The sequence below is a fragment of the Oryzias latipes genome, chromosome 22 (assembly GCF_053564925.1).
Source record: "Oryzias latipes strain Hd-rR chromosome 22, Olatipes_Hd-rR_3.1".
NCBI classification, from domain to species: Eukaryota; Metazoa; Chordata; class Actinopteri; order Beloniformes; family Adrianichthyidae; genus Oryzias; species Oryzias latipes.
The window spans coordinates 1175319-1193446 of record NC_136258.1 but is presented as its reverse complement, the minus strand read 5'-3'; the positions used below and the strand labels follow the sequence as shown (position 1 = coordinate 1193446).

The following is an 18128-nucleotide window of genomic DNA, read 5'->3' as shown; positions in this document are numbered from 1 at the left end:
CCTACCTCTTCCCTGGCGGGGGGTACGGGCCCCTTTGCAACGGCGGCCGTGTCCCCGGGGTGCCGGCTTCCTGGGCCCGGCGGTGCTCTCTCCGCGCGGTGGGGGGGTTCACATTACATCTGAGCCGGGGGTGTTCGTGTCCCTGGGGGGTGGGTTCTGGTCCCTGGTCCTGAGCGCTGGGCCCCGCGAAATTTCCGGCTGTGGCCGAGCCTGGTCGGGCCATATTTACAACACCCCTTGTGGGCCCTCTTTTTTTCCCCGGGGTTCTCCCTCCTGGGCGGGGGCGGCGGGCCCCTGCCTTGCTCCTCCCTGGACCAACCGTGGGCCGGGCGGATGGCTGCCTGGAGTGCGGAGCGGTTCTCCCTTGGGGGGCCTGGCTCGTACCTGGGGTTGGGGCGGGGGGATGCCCGGAACTCCTGGGTGGTGGTGGGGTGCTCGTTTGGGGCTGTGGGCGTCCTTCTCCGGTGGGGCCCTGCGTTGGGCGCTCCCGGCGCAGCGGGGGGGCTGCTCTCCTGGTTGGGCTGGGGCGGCGCTCTCTATCCCTCCGTGCCTCCCTGCTCTCTGGCTCTGGGGGTCTTGCGTCGGTCCTGCTGGCCCTGGCCTGGGTGGCGGGCTTGGTCGCCCGGGTGGCGGTTGTTCCCTGCCGGTTCCCGTGTGGCGTTGGGGGAATTCCGGCTGCCGCTGTTGCTGCGGTGGGGGTCTTGGGGTGGGGATGGCTGGGCACTCTCCCTCCTTATTTTCACGTTCCACCATCCATTTTAGAAGAACATAAACACTCACCTGAGCACTGGTGCTAGCTCACCTTTGCACTAACAGTTTGCATGACTGAATGACTGAAATATTTCACACTAGTTGGTTTTAAGGCATAAGAATGCGTGTGAACACTATCTGTTTTGTGTACATGTCGACAGGTGGACATTTTTGCAGCTAGCAGGTGTGTTTATAACATTTGAGTGTGTGTGTGGACAGGCCCCGCCCTCCTTGTACTACAATTGAACCTTACCATAATGATTAGCAACCAGTAAACTTGTTGCTTTATGCTGCTTCATGGTCTTACCCCCCTTCCCCTCCTATTATCACCGTCCTACCCCCCCCTCTCTCTAACATCCCTCTCTCTTCTTCCCTTCTTTCCTTTTCCGTCTGGTCCAACACCAAAGATTTTCAAACATGATTGAAATTAATAAAGTTTGGCCTCAATTACAAAAGGGGTTTATTCAGACATACCTTTGGTTTGTCTGAAGATTAATAACCCCTCTTGTTAAAGTAAAATATGTCCAACACAAGAGGCCCTCAGCTCTCATCTGTTTGCCCAGCTGTTGGACAGGACAAAAAAAAAAAAAAAAAATAAAGGAAGATTGAGGTATTTAACATTAACTGTTGATTCTGGTGTTTCCTGAATAATGTTATTGCTCAAACACTGAACTGTTCACTTCACGTTGTGTCTTATATCCATGCTCAATGTGCATTTTAGAACATGATTGAACGATGTTAAGATGTTTATAACACAGAGCAACCCTGCAAATCAAATTCACTTTTTTTGTTCCATTGAATCTTGATTAGAAAATTCTCTTAAAAGAGATCAAAGATCAAATTTCCAAACTGGACAATTTTAGTGTAATTTAAATTGAATGCCTTATTGTTTTAATCTTTTAATACCCAAATTCTCTTTATTTCTTATCAAACTAACACCATAAGTTAACTTTTGCATCGTTGCCTGACTTCGTTCTGAAGCTACGTTCACACTGCCCTTAGCAATGCATGTTCAAGCAACCACTTTTCCACATTCAAAAATAAACCTTTAGCATGTTACACATGCCCAGTGTAAACATAGCTTCAAATCAGATCCACTGTCAGTTTCTTAAAGGGCCCATACCATGAAAAATCCATTTTTTGAGCTGTTATGCGTATTACAATCTCTATTCTTCACAAAAAGAAACCCCAAAGCGGTGTTTCACCATAAGAACCTGCACTTTTTTTTTATTCCCAAATGCTGTTAACATCATTTGCTATTGACTTTACTGATAGTTACTCAAACCTCTGACCGTCAGGTAGCAGTGGAGCACACATAGCCTCTTTGAGTTGCTCTGCACCGCACAAAACAACGATAGACCTCAGCTGGGGGCAGCTTGTTTTGTTGTTATGAGAGATGCACTAATTGTTTTTTACTTAGAATGGGTACTGGACCAAAACTCTGTGCCATGTTGATGCCAGTAACATATAAAAAAACAGATTGCGGTGCTTTTTAGCGGGCTCAGATAAAAACAAGGGAAGCACTGCAGCTGCACAGCGATTAATGCACGTAGCATTGGCCAAAATGCTGTCAGCAAAGCAGGTCAAAGGTCTGCAGAACCTCCCAGCCATACATTCTAGTTCAGCGACCTGATGGATCAGAGAGATGTGTACAAAGCTCTGAAAAACGGTCAACTTCGTGTGGATGACCGTTACTAGTTTACTTCCGCGTGTGAAAAAGCGGAGCTGCAACGGTGCACAGCAGACTGATATGTAAACAAAGCATCTTAGCCACATTAAAGCAACTTTCCCCCTGTCACATTGCCTCATCATCACACTCTATTGTTTCTGGAAAGAATTAGTGTTTTTTTACCCCTTAATTTTTGAAGCACCATTCAGGCTCCTGAACCGTTTAAAACTGGGGTCTCAAACTCAATTTACCTGGGGGCCACAGAAGGCAGGGTCTAGCTGAGGGAGGGCCTCAACTTCAACGCACACACGCAACTTGTGAGTGTCTGAGAGCCAATAAATTTGTATGGAACACATACTATATTAACTATACTCTATTATTAACTGTTTTCTGTACAAAATTTACTTATAAAACTCTCATTCAATAAAATAAATTAGTAAAAACTAGTAAATAAATTAGTAATACATTTCTGTTTAATTAGTCTTCTATATCTGCTATTTTCTAATTTAAACATCCTTATTAACACAGTTCAGTTAACACTGTTGAATCATAACTATCAAACACTAAAGAAGACTTAAATTCTACAGTTCTGTAAATCCATCAATGGTTCTTCTGAACACGGCTTCTCTTGTCTTCTTCTCACTGATGGACACTTGGCAGCACTTCCTCCCAAACAGCTGAGAGCCTCAGTGTGGATGAAGATGATTGTCAGGAAATCTGGACTGGACTCGGACTTATTGAAATCATAGAGGATGTGCTCCCAATTTTGAGTTGGTGTTTAATTTAAACTCTTTAAACCACAAATCAGTTAAGGAGAAACAAAATTCAGAAACCATTTTTGGATTTTCTTTCTTATGCTTTTTGCACATTTGAACCCTGGTCACAAGTTATTGCAGAGCAGCCGGTCAGCCACTCCTATATTTTTCTACTGAATTCAAACTGGTTCATAAACTAACAGGCGCTGTTCACTGGAGATCAGAACAATCGTTACTGATAACTGAGATCAGAGAAAAGCTAAAAAAAAGGATGGAAATTCATGTTGGTGACACCAAATATGTGCAGCCAAGATGCACAATCAGCGTGTTTGAGATCGCTGCACAGATCACCTGGTGTGAGACGTATGTTTTTGCTCCAACATCACCTGTCAATCTTCACAAAAATATCACGAGGAAAGGGGCGGAGCAAGGCCCCAACCTGAGCGAACGCAGCTGGAAATTTAGTACTGCACTGACCGAAAGCTGCCCTCATGACTACAAAATAATGCATTATGGGACATGTGTCTGATGGTTTTTGTAGATAAGTGATCAATTAAAATAATTTAAAATACCAATTGACTAAAAAAATCTACATACATCACAAAACATTAAAATCAATATAAAAGATATAATAACAGATCATACTAAGGGGGAGAGGCACATTAAAACTAAATTGAATGTTAAGGACAACTCCAAATTCCTGTTCTTCAGTCTCGCTGCAGATTCGCCTTCACCCCCCCCGCCTGGTCTCGCTAACGATCCAGGCGCTGGTTCACCTCAAACATGTCTATCATTGCATTTTCCCCACGTATTTTCAGTGCGTCTCAGACTAAATCTTGTTGTTTTTGCTCGCACGTGTTTAATGTTAAATCTCCCTTAACTGTCACGCATTTAGGTGAGGGACATTTATTCTCCCGGCCGGCCCACCTCCCGCGGGAGCGGTGTGCTGCCGTAACAGCCGTGCATGAGAACCGTTTGGTTGGGGGTTATACACCACCCGCACCTGACCGTAGCCATAACCTTAACCCTCCTCCGGGTCCATGCGACCCAGAAACAAGTTCAGCACGGACTGCATGGATTTAGAAAATTACGAACGAAAAGATACATTCTAATGAGGAAAGTAAGGAACTCCTTCATGTGGTCCGGGGAGGGGGCTGTCAGGTCTCCTGCCTGCGTTAAATGCTCTCCTGCTTTCAAGCCCAGTCAATGCCACGCCCCCAAGAGTCATATACCCCACTGTGATTGGTTGGTTCGTCAGCTCTGCGCACGACAATGAAAAAGTGTCAGTCATACAGACTGGTGGGCCGCATAAACATTAAACTTTCATATTACGGCGGGGGCCGCAAAATATCAACTTGGGGGCCGCAAATAGCCCGCGGGCCGCGAGTTTGAGACCCCTGGTTTAAAAGTATTGGAGAAGCTACATGAAGCAATGTTGAAAATAAACAGCACTTTATTTCCTCAATCATACTTTTAGAACCTTGTTGGTTAAGGCACATTCATTCAAATTTTTTTATTAGACTGAAAAATATTTTGTTGTGGAAATTAGACAGTGTTGACTGTTCCCCTTTAAATATTTCAAGTTACCAAAATAAAAGCACTATGAATTTGCCGGGGTAAAAGCAACTTCTATATGAGATACAGTTGCAGTGCTTAACATTGTGATCATTAAATAAACTGAACTTTACATTTTTATTACAATGAAAGACGTATTGAAATTCAGGAAGAGTTTTTTCCAAGTCATATTTTTTTTGAAAAATAAAGAATGTGTTCCGGCACAATATCGAGATACTTATCGTATCGCCAAACTCCCGCCAATACACCCCCCTAGAAAGCGCTATACAAGTATACGCCATTTACCATACAATTCTTTTTAGCTGAAGAATTGTAGTAAAATTAAAGAGTTGTTGCTGTCAAATTTTCAAGCAAGGTCTAATGCTGCAGAAAAAGACAGTTCACTGTAAAATTCTGCTAAACAGCTCAACTTATTGGATTAAATTCTAAGAAAAAGTTGATCTCAAATGAATATTGCTGATTAAGTTAAAATCATTGTACATAATACATCATTAATTCAATATTTTAACTTCCTCTTCAGATTTTTTTCAGAGCTTTTTCTAAGTAACGTTAATTCACATCTTCTCTGCTCCAATGCCAACACCAATGCTGCCATCTAAAAATGACAAGTCTTACAAATGTAAATACTTTGAAAAAAAATGATATTACGGGTCAATAACTATCTAAAACTTAGCAGAAGTAGGTATTGATAAAGAAACTGAAAATGTTCAAAGTGAAAATAAAATTATGTGTTATTGAAACACCCCGATGCTGATCAAATTTGAATCTATCTTTAAATCTCTAGAGCATCAACAATGATCTGTAATGAACGTCTACATATTTTTCCTCCTTTTTTATGCCTTAATTAGTGTCTGTCTGAAAGTATAAATGTGTGAAATCATTCATTACATGGATTAAAGGAAAAGGTGATAAATAGGACAATCAAATACACAAACAATCAGAAAATTATCCTACTGGTGAAAAAAAAAAGAAAGAAAAGACACTCACTAAAGCATAAATCTCGTGTTTTTACCAGATTATGTTGATGAATGAAAAATATGGGTCAACCCCCAAAGGGTGCATTGACTAAAGCCTAAGGCACTTTAAGATACACACATGTGCTATAGTCTTTCAGAACAAGTTACTGTGTTGTTTTTAAGTGTTTTGTATTGCTATGACAAATAATTAGCATGACAGTAGTCTTAACACCATTATATCATTCTACACTTCTCTCTTCTCTTTGTCACCACTTCCACAATCCATGCAATAAACAAATGACCAACTGACTGTAGTACTTTAAGTTTCCAAGCAGATCAGATGGTGAAGACTTTGAGTTCCTGAATAATGAAAGGCTTACGGGAAGCTTGCATCAAAATAAAAAAGGGGAATACAAGTAGTAAATATAAATGAACAACCTTAGTTTCACTTTGAAATTGCTTTCATAGTACTGAAATTTGATGCAGCTTTATTGCCAGACATCCTGTTGCCAGACATCAGGCAAATCTTTTTTATGTTTACTCCTATGCTCACGTTGCAAATCAAACTGCTTTGCACATGGCACCACCACTTGTTGGGAAAGACCCTTTTAAGTACAAAAAGGCTACTTAATCAGCTCGACCCACACACTCAGTCCCTCAGGCTGGAATTACTGCTAACCTGTTTCAGTCATTACTCGAGCTCTCTGCCAACTTTCTGGTGTACTTTATTTGGCATGTGACTTTGTGTAATCTAGACATTGTAAAAAAATGTGGTGTCACTCTTTAGTTTATTTTGATGGAACCAAATCAATTGTAACATCAAAAATAATCGGCTGTAAATGATATTAAAGTAGCCATGGGATGCTACATTTGACATGGCAGCAGCTGCTGACTCTATAATGCTTTCTTTACTCTTGGTCATAGAGAACAGCTCAGTGTCCGTAGATAAATCCCGACTTTACAATAGATCAAAAGATGATCAGAATGAGTCTTTAACAATATCAGTCATCAGTCCTATTGACCAACAGGCTGCGAATGGAAAAAACTAACATGAATGTATGAATGATCAGGTAATCAGATAGAAATAAAGAAACAATAGGGGTACGATTTTATGTCATGATGTACATTATTTGTATGAGACATGGTGGATTAGTTATAATAAGAAGGAATTTGTTAGAAATCTCCTGAGATTAAGATTTTCAGATGGGGCAATGAGTCCCAATTTGTTAGTTGAAGGTGTGATGTGGAATGTTTTCATGTCGGCTGGTATGACATGAGGTAAAAGAAAGAGAACAATTTTGAAGAGCTTTGGACACGGTGATGCTGAGAAGCAAAAGAATAGGGTTGACTTCAACGACATGTTATTGAAGGGATCAGAGGTGAAAAGGAAGTGATGTGTAGGTTTGGTTTTCAGAAACACAGAATGATAGCTGGTGGTTGACTTTGTTAAAAGGAGGGAAATGCCTGAAATAAATCATTACTGATAGAAGAGACAGGGACATAAGGTGACTTATAAAAGCAGAAGTAGGAGCGCAACAGTGATTAAAGAAATCAGTGACCGCAAAGTAGAAGTGATGGAGACTGCACACATACAGGAAAGGATGATGGGATGAATAATCTGTGGTGGAGAAAGAAGAAAGGCAATGACTTGTACTGGTTAATGAGGCAAAGATATAGAGATGGGCAGGATTTGCTGCCAGTCAGGGAGGTCAAAGACAGTAATAAAAATGGGTTGACAGGTGCTACTTGTGTGATGGAAAGAAGAAAATGATAAGCAGAAGAGTTGATGGGTGACGAACTGTTATACTACAGTCACACTAAACATGTGTTGTGCATACTGGACCATCCCTACCTGATACTAGCCTCTGTGCACCACCTACAGTTGGTAGAGGCTAGATGCGAAATGTCAAAGCGGTGCAAATTCGTGGTGAACGTATCGATCTGAGTATTGATAGTATTGATATCAAGGTGAAGTGTTAATACTAGCGTTATGAGATCAATAATTTTGTTTCTTTAGTACATAGAGTAAAGAACTTGAATTTACTTGCGGAGTTCATGCAAGAGCAGTGTCTATTTGTGTGCAGTGTTGCCATGCCATGTCACTACCAAATCCGAGTCCCTGATTGGTGAAAGTTCAACTGGTATAACTTTAAATGCACATTTAATGGCTGCAAGTTTCAGCTGACAGACTTACTTAGCGATGTGTGAATGCAAGAGTACGCAAGAGAACATGGAAGCCCAAAACCTGAATACGTGCGTTCCTGACTTTTCCTTGTGAGTTGTTGCTTAAATGCCTGTTGCTGAGGGTGGTGTAAATGTAGCTTTAGAACATAAAGACTAGACACTGAAGATTTGCAGAACTGTGAAAACTTTGGAGGAAAAAAAACCCTGTTGAGCTAGAATATGAAGTTATTGAAAAGATGAAAGGTGACCTCTCAAAAGTGAGAAACACTCATGATATTCCAGTTTTACTATTCTGTCTAATTTTGCATTTATAGCTTTTTTATTGTTTTATCTGTATCAATCAATCAATATAACATTTTTATATAGCACTTTTCATATAAAAGCATAACACAAAGTGCTTTACATTCAAACAAAACAAAATATATAGTATTAAAAAAGCATGAAAATTAAAATAAACAAGCACAAAAATTGAAATAGGCCCCCTCTCCCCATACTTACACACAACCCCCCACCTCCTAACTGATGGGGATAGACAATGAGAAATAGGGTGAGCACGAAAAATAAGATGTTTGCTGTTGGAAACACTGACACAACCTCCCTCTCTGTGAATAGCTGCATATCCAGCCAAAAGCAGCATCACAGGCGGGGACCGCTCCACCACAGCTAAGTGGAGATGCAGGTCCCCATCTAGAGCTGCGGCGGCCAAGAACCGGTAATAAAAATAAAAATGAGTACACATACTGATAAAAGCAATAGACAAATAAACAATAAAACATTGAAATAAGTTAAATTAAAATGAGGAGCCGGTTTAGCTCGTGCTGGTTTTCGAATTCGAATCCGGGCTGCTCCCTATTCCCTTCTCTGCTTCTTTGCCGGTCCCAAGCCCGGATAAATTGAGAGGGTTGCATCAGGAAGGGCATCCGGCGTAAAACATTACCAAGTAAACCATTCTACTCATCCTCGAAAGAGAGGTTGTTTCGCTGTGGCGACCCCTGATGGGAAAAGCCGAAAGAGAAAGAAGATCCATGAATAAATAAATTAATAAATAAGTAAAAGCAGTAAAAATTTGATAAAAGCCATGTTAAAAAGATGGGTCTTAGAAAAGCAACTATTCTCCCTGCGGCCCCCAGGTCTATATATGGTGCTCTCAGAAGACTGAGAGAGGTCAGAGGGTCAAATGTATTCAGGGATCAATTCCAAACTTACATAATTAAACAATATCACAGCAGTGTGCAGATTTATAACTTGTTTTGAAGGAAAAGTTAGCCTTAAAACTTGTACTTGCCAGTTAGCAGCTTTTTAATTATGTTTCAACTACTTTCATTCTTATTTTGGTTTTAAATATGAGAAAAAGCTGTACTTGAAAGATAAAATGTTTATGTAGTCTATGATCATAAAAAAGACTGGACCAATAACGATCTCCAATTATGTTTGTGGTGAATTTTAGGGGACGTAATTACTAACAGTTTTCTGTCTGAAGGAAAGCTGCTGGAGGCACCAAGAACAAACAAGAGGCTGTTGTGAATCAGTTTTCTGTTTTTTGAGTGCGTGAAATGTCTTTAAATTGTTTAACTAAATAGGATTGTTATCTATGATGTTCTGAGTCTATAATAGTTTATCTCATGTATAATGACCTGTAAGTATTTTTGCCTCCATGTACTGTCAGCAGTAAAGGAAGGAATTTCTCTCTGGTTTTTTTTCTTAAAAAATAAAAAAAAACATTGTCATCATTTAATGGAATTATTGTTGTTTGGGGATTATAAATACATATACACTCGCTGGCCACTTTTTTTAGGTACACATTGCTAGTACCAGGTTTGACCCCCTTTTGGCTTCAGAACTGCCAAATCCTTGGTGCATAGATTTAACAGGATACTGGAAATATTCCTTTGAGAGTTTGGTCCTTATTGACATGACAGCATCAACCTATTGCTGGAGATTTGTCGACACACATCCATGGTGCTAATCTCCCATTCCACTACATCCCAAAGGTGCTTTATTGGGTTGATATCTGGTGACTGTGGAGGCCATTCAAGTCAAACCTATTGTCATGAAAATTCAAGCTTTATGACATGGCGCCTTATCCTGCTGGAAGTAGCCACCAAAAGTACACTGTGGTCATAAGGGATAGACATAGTCAGCGTAAATACTCAGCAGGGTTTGCTGGTGCAACCATTCTCAATTGGTACCAAGAGGCCCAAAGTGTGCCAAAAAATATGCCCCACTCCCCCACACCACCACCACCAGTCTGGACAATGGATACAAGGCAGTATGGATCCATGCTTCCATGTTGCTGATGCCAAATTCTGACCCTACCATCCAAATGTTGCAGCAGAAATCCAGACTTATCAGACAAGGTAAGGTTTTTGCAATCTTCTATTGTCCACTTTTGGTGACACAACCCTTTATTTTCAAGGCACTGGGAGACCCACATAGGCAGCAGCGTGAAGAATTTCACCTAATTAGTATTAAATTACTATTAAGTAACCCTTGTGCTATCCTAGGCACTTTAAAATTAGGAGTTGGGTCATCTAGACCCACTAGACAGTGCTCTGAACCTTTTTTCTTCAATGATTTGTGATCTTCACTGGTGTCCATGGATTACATGAAATCTTTCCACCTTTATCCACCTTTGTCATGGTAGGGAGACCACGTCAATGTAAGGGGGGGTCATCTAAGATAGCACAAGGGTTAAGGACCCACACTGGATGCTCATTGCACGCCCTAGGGAGCAAATATAGGTTTCCTGCGTGCGAGTCCTACACCCAGCCAACTGAGCCATCCAGACTCTATGATAGTCTCTAATCCTTTCATTAATTATTTTATATAAACTCAACTAATTTTCTTAATCTTACTAATAAAGAAGACATTTGGACTCAACTTTTACTACAACCACCAACAACTGACTTAAGTTCAAAGCAAAAAAAACACAACCACAGAGAAAGAAATTGAGTTAATTTCCCTGTTTATTTTTAACATTTTCTTACTTTTATAATTTTTGTCAAACGATGCAAACTTTGATTTTGTTTTTGTTTTACATTCATTAAGTGTTTTCTATACCACTGCCAAAATGGCATTCAAACCTTATCTACATGCAAGAGATTCACCAGATCCATCACTGGAACTCATTAAAAAAGATGGAACAATTCAAGAGCCTGCTGTGCGTCTGTTTCACACTGTTCAGCTCTTGCTGCTGGCGTCATTTTAGCCCTTTGGCTCAGAAGATGTGATCAAGAATTAAAAACACGTCAGAAGTAAAAGATTGAGCCAAATGTGTATTTACCAGTTAAAGACAGTCTAACTCAAACCAAACTCATAGAAATATAAGGTATTGAAGAGAAAGATATAAAATAACAGGTAAAGGTGCCAAAATGTAAAACAATCAAACTTCTAACAAATGATTTTACATTCAAACCAGGCATGTGTCACGCATTCAAGATTGTGCAGAACGCATGACAAAATGGGAAAAACACTGTTGAAACTGGACTGTTGCTACCTGATACAAGCAAACGTGGAGCAAATCTTGTAAATCTTGCTCCAGGCTTTTTCTTTTACAGTTCTATTCTAATATATTAAAAATTAGTGTAATTTGATTCTAGCCACACACACACCACCATTATTTATTTCACCTTCATGATCACTTTTTAAATGGCTGGCACAGAATTAAAAACTTGTGTCCCAACCCCTAAACGTGAGAGTTTTAAATGCAAAAGCCTGATAGGGAGCATTAATGCATGCTTACATTGACTTTCACTGAAAGTGGTCACTTGAATGCGAGTAGCTGAGGCCAGTGTGAACATAGCTTGAAGACAAAGTCGACAAACTGTTATACAACTTATTATTTACCACCATAAAGATGAAAGAACGGGTCTTCAGGTGACAGTAATTTCAGGACTGTTATCCAACAGATCTACATTTAAGCTTTTTCCAACAAGCCCTTTCACAATTAACACAGACTTGAGCAATTATTTGAGATAATTGTGTGCATGCTTCTATAAGCAATATTCTCGTCCTCAATAACCGATGTAAAAACAGCACGGTGAAGCTGACAAAAAAAATTCACATTTCCTCATTGTTTTCCATCTCTTAATAGAGTTAACTGGTTGACTGATAGCCTTGATGCCTTTTTAATGACTTCATTTCATGGCATGCCTGCTGTCGGCTTAAGTTGGAGCAAATCTTGCACTTGGAAGTTTTGCTTAGAAGTCCCAATATGTGGACAGACATTTCCATTAATGTCTATATTTTCCTCAAAAAATGCTGCTATTCTTACAAAGCTGGAAAACTTTATAAATAATTAAGAATATAATATTTTAGAAGGCACAAAGGCGTTGGGGAGTATTATCAATCCTATTTATGTGTAGTCATTTACAGCATCTACATCTTAAAAAGTGGCTTTGAGATAGGTCTGGGTTTTAAAAATGAATAGATATGGTTTAACTTTGAATTTCAAATATTAAGTTATACACAAAGTCGTTCCTTTATTTTAACTGGTCTTTTCAAACTTTCCCTGTGCTAAAAGGTTTTCCTTCTCAATCTAAATGATGAAAAACTCAAACTGAAAATGTGAAACCTGTCCTGAAAAATAAGAAAAAAATGGTGAATCACGGATTGGGTTTCATTCAGCATGCAGAGCAGGTTTTCTAGTGGAGGCTAAATCACCATGTTGTGAGAATGGATGGATTGTAATATGAAATGTGTTGCAGCCAAATAGCTGGGTCCCCCCCAAAAAAAAGCTTTCACTGGTCCTGACTTAATGCATTTCGCTATAAGAGGATTTGGCAGTGAATGCAATTTGAATGGTTTGTTTTGCCCCTCTCTCAGGCCTTTAGCTTCAATTTTATTATCTCGGGGAATTCTGTCCGCGCCCACAGTTGGCCTCATTCCGTATGTTATGTCAACAAGCGCCTCAATTGATTGAACCTGTGAATGCATAGAGAGTGAGAACAAAGTTTACCAGCTTTATGCAATAATAAACAATATAACAACTTCCGATTAATTTTTATTTTTACCTTTGGTGCAGCTTTTTGTTCTTTTTTGATGGTAATAAAGTATTATCTTTGCAATTCATGCACCTTTAAAAAACTAACAAAAAAAATCTTTGTTGCGCTTTTATACATAGATATGTGTGTAAGGGGGCTGACGAAGTGTGCATTATCAGAAATTAATGCAAGCCAGGGAAGCCTGAACTGTCAGATGCAAAGCGGGGGACTGTTGCTTCTGCAAAGTGCATTAATTTTATTATTATTAATTTATTTATTTTATTATTTTACCTAACTGTGTACGGAGGGGGTTTTGTGCCAAGTAAAATTATGAGATTTAAAATTGTAAATTTAAGAGAAAAAAACTTGTAAAATGTACTAGATTAAGATCGAAGTGTGCATGCAGTGCAGCAAGTGAAAGTCACGCAGCAGCAGAGCAGACCAACTAAACTTAGTTGATCGAGTGGCCTTAACCCTTGTGCTTTCTTAGATGACCCCCCCCTTCCATTGACGTGTTCTCCCTACCATGACAAAGGTGGATAAAGGTGGAAAGATTTCATGTAATCCATGGACACCAGTGAAGATCACAAATCATTGAAGAAAAAAAGTTCAGAGCACTGTCTAGTGGGTCTAGATGACCCAACTCCCAATGTTAAAGTGCCTAGGATAGCACAAGGGTTACAACTGTGGGAACATTTAGTTTTTTTTTTTTTTTTTTTTTAACTTGTCCGGTCCAACAGCTGGGCAGACAGATGAGAGCTGAGGGCCTCTTGTGTTGGACATATTTTACTTTAACAAGAGGGGTTATTAATCTTCAGACAAACCAGAGTCTGAATAAACCCCTTTTGTAATTGAGGCCAAACTTTATGAATTTCAATCATGTTTGAAAATCTTGGGTGTTGGACCGGACGGAAAAGGAAAGAAGGGAAGAAGAGAGAGGGACGTTAGAGAGAGGGGGGGTAGGAGGGTGATAATAGGAGGGGAAGGGGGGATAAGACCATGAAGCAGCATAGAGCAGACAGGTTTACTGGTTATTTATCATTACGGTAAGGTTCAAATGTAGTACAAATCTCAAAGGGCGGGGCCTGTCCACACACACACTCAAATGTTATCAACACACCTGCTAGCTGCAAAAATGTCCACCTGTCGACATGTACACAAAACAGATAGTGTTCACACACGCATACTTATGCCTTAAAACCAACTAGTGTGAAATATTTCAGTCATTCAATCATGTAAACTGTTAGTGCAAAGGTGAGCTAATACCTGTGCTCAGGTGAGTGTTTATGTTCTTCTAAAATGGATGGTGGAACGTGAAAAGAATGCTAAACGTTTGCCGTTCGGACCAATACGCATCTTCTAAATGTGCTTTTATTACTGTTATGATTATTATTAAGGGCCTGCTCACACATTTATTTTTAAATCCGTGCGGTCATTTTACAGGTCCGCGGAAGACGGAAATGCTGTCATCAGAACGTCTAGGATTGATAGTTTCAGCATGGTATAGTGTGAATGCAAAAATCGGATACGGGTCACTTTTAAAAGATGATGTAAGCAGGTAATGAAAAAATCGGATATAGTCAGAAAAACGGATATGGGCATCAAGACCTGCAGTGTAAATGCGGCCTAAGAGACAGTAAAGAAGAGAAGTCCTCCTTTTCTTGTTTCAGTTATAGAAATCTCAATGAAATATCTGTTGTTCAGCATTGGTCATCCATTAGTTATTACCGTAGTTCATGTTTTGAATAAAAGTCCACCTTTGAATAATTTTTTAGTGAGATTACATCCGCCATTTTTGCAGTCAGTGAAAGCAAAATACTGGCTCTTATTCAAAAAACTTTATTAGTAACAATTGAGAAACAAACACAAGCTCACGAGCGCCCTCTCTGTTGAGATAGTACTACTGCGTACCTCACCTTCTCTTTTAGTGTGGTTTTGTCACATTTTAACACAAAATAAATGAGACAAACATGAAATACATTAAATGTTAAATGGAAAGTGATTACATGCAATGAGATTTTACACAATGAACCTTTTTTTAAAGAAAAGATTAGATTTAGGCTTTTATATATTTGGGGTTGCTAAGGGGTTGCTTTGCCAAATCTTGCAGTTGCTATAGCAACCCCTAGCTTTAGCAACCCCTAGCTATAATTAAAAGTGAAATTATGCACCGTCTTTGACAAATAATAAAAAATTAGAATATTGTTTCTTTGCTTTTACAATGAAACAACTCAATCAATAAAATTGGAATACCATAAAAACAAAAAATGGCATCCAAATAACCAGGTAGTTTGGCATCAATTCTCATAGAATTGGAGAAAAAAAAGTGCCTATGCTGTGAAGTTCTCAAGTCAACCACTTGCCTGTGGTTGACTTTCGCCCATGAAAATAATGCATACAGTAAGCTTAGAGCTTAAATATAAACCTATAACTGGATGTTTGCATATTTGTTTGCATATTTACCCAATACTTACAACTAACTTTTTTTGTAACTCGTAAAAAAGAAACCCAGACTGATACCACTAAAACAAAAGTTACTATGAATACACCCAACCTTGTTAGTGTCACAAAAAAAAATAATGATTACACAGTCCGACACCGCAGTTTTGCAACTGTGTGAGACATTCTGTCATTCATAATTCATGCAGCAATTTTCCTGAAAAACATTGAACTCTACATTGACTTTAACTGCAACCCAGTGTATTTACACATACATAAAAATACATGTATTTTTGCATGTTCAGATTTTTGGACCCAACTGCATAGATGTAACTCAGATAGTCTATGCAGTATGCAGTCCAAGGTCTGTGTTTGAAGCAACTATTCAGAAGACACTGCAGAAAATCGCACGCATCAAGACTTGTTTCTACTAATTTCCCATGCAGTTTCGTCTTTTATGCAAACGGAAACCAACTAATGGCAAAAGTCAGGACTATCCCTGTTAAAGGAGTATAATGCGATCTGACCACGAGGAAATTTGTGTCTCAATTATCCACAAGTGAGAATGCAGCGTGGAAATTGAAGCAATTTCAAAACGGAAAGGAGAGAAGCACATCAAGCCTGAAATAAAGAAAAACGTGAGTTTTATCTCTTGGAGAAGCTACATCTGCAGCAATAATAGCCATAAGAGCATGTTGGTTCTCCTTGAAAAGACCAAATGAACAGCAATATCAGACAGAGAACACCATTAATTTTTTTTAACATGTTCTTGTGGCATTTTTAGAGGAAACTACATTTTTAAGTATTTCTTTATTCAAACCGTTGTGAATTAGGAGCAGATTAAAAAAATAGTCTGTATGAAAACTATGCAGTCACTTCCAGACGATGGATCCATGTACATCTTTGTTTTCTTCGTCTGAACTGGCATCTGGCTTAAAACTATACAGCTGGATAGCTTCAATATCGATCGCCACTTTTGTTGCACTGGTAACGTTAGGTTGGGATAGTGAGGGGCTGTAAGCAAGAGGGATGGCTTTTTAATGAACTACTGGTGCTCTGCAGAAACTAGAAAATGTCTTAGAAAACCCCTTTTTTTTCTTGGAAAAAAAAAATCATGATTGAATGACCACTGGTAATATTTTAGATAAAAATATGATCGGAGTCTGTCTTTTAAATGGTGAAGTATATTCAGTTTGCAAGACTTTTGCAGTGTTTTCAATTAATTCTCATAAAAGAATATAATTTTGTGGTTTTTACATGCAAATACAGTGTCGGTCATTTCCCTGTTTCATCCATCACAGCAGCCCTGAAAGCAAAGGAATTTTATACAACAGCTATAGCAAAAGACTGTATGGTTTTCACCCTGAGCACAGAATGTCATTGACTGCCCCCTTTTAAGCCTTTTTATTTCATGCAATTTCATCAACTAAGCTTTAAGGCATTTTCATACAAGTGCCTGACATTTTTATAACGCACTCCATCTTTCTTCTTTCATGGAACCCATTGTTTTAGAAGTCAAATTTCATTTTAAAGTCCCTTCAAAAATATAGATTCATTTAAAAGGAATTCTGCATTTCCTATTAGAACACTTTCCGTCCTAAAGTTGTGTTCACTTTGCTTATCTTTCAGGTCAGTTTTTGTGGGTGAACAGTTCAGCCTTTGGAGGGCCCTGGGTGCTGAGTCCATGGCTTTGGGGAGGCCAGGGTCTGTGCAGCCTCGACATGGCTGTGTTGCTTCATCCAAAGCAGAGCGGCCAATTCACCATTTGGCTCATAGAGCGAGACAAGCCACCCGTGGCCCTTTTTTCCACTGACACACTGCCACGCATCACAGGGTAAGACTTTTATTCAAACACAATAGTCTTTTTGAAGAGCTGAGCTGATTTCTTGCTGGTCAGCCTGATCAAAAGCTGTTTCACAAAATGTCTTTCTTGGTGATCATGGTCCCTGTCACACATCCATCACAATTTGTTTGCTGAGGAAATTGTGATCTGAAGACGGGGGCATGTGCACATGCATGAAGCCCACTCAAGACAACCTCAATGAATTTTGTATAAACCTTGAATGGAAGATGACTCCATCATCAAAAGCTAGAAAATAGCCTGAGTCAGATAAGAGCTGACTGTAGTAATGGGCATGTGTCAAACTGTCAGGAAACTGTATTTTCTGTTTGCATGTTTTACAAGATTTAAAAGCATGGATGTGGAGTTACAGAAGACGGTGCTTATTATATTTAAAGACACGACCCATGGACCCACGCACTGAAGAGCTACAATAGTATTTAGCTACTGTACGTTCACACTGCCCTCGTTCAAGCAGCCACTTCCAAAGGAAAGTCTATGGAAACGCACATTTCGGGCTTCCACTTTCAAAACGCTCCTATTTGCGTGTAGCCGCGCAAGTTTCTACGACTGTAACTAAACACGCATTGCAAGTTAAACCAGGCCAGACTTTGACCAATCAGGGACTTAAATTTGGTAGTGACATATGGATTGCATCTCTTTTGATTCATGAAAGTACCTACCATTTGTAAATTGATCATGGAGGAGAAATTAATAACTGCGGTTTGTGTCCAGCTGGAATGATATGACACCAAGTCTAATAAAATCCAAATCTGAGTTTATCTTATGTGTGAAAGGTTAAAAATAATTTATTAGAACAAATTTACTAAGGAAACAATAGAAAATCTAAATTAGATTTAAATACCTACCCAAAGGGAAGGAAGCAATATGTATGCCATCATATTAATTTGTTAATCAAGTTGGATCAATGACATGGCTATTATTCTATCAAGGTCAGAATAATTAAAACAAATAAAT

General features: G+C 39.3%; 1 protein-coding gene across 3 annotated transcripts in view; it reads left to right on the top strand.

Annotated features, from left to right (window-relative positions):
- Positions 1 to 18128, top strand: part of alk (ALK receptor tyrosine kinase) — a 705488-nt gene that overhangs the window by 409021 nt on the left and 278339 nt on the right. For all 3 annotated transcript variants that reach the window (XM_023951462.2, XM_023951461.2, XM_078940523.1), the window contains exon 4: positions 16940 to 17144. In XM_023951462.2, the coding sequence (XP_023807230.1) occupies positions 16940 to 17144 (205 nt within the window). The remainder of the gene's footprint in view (positions 1 to 16939; positions 17145 to 18128) is intronic.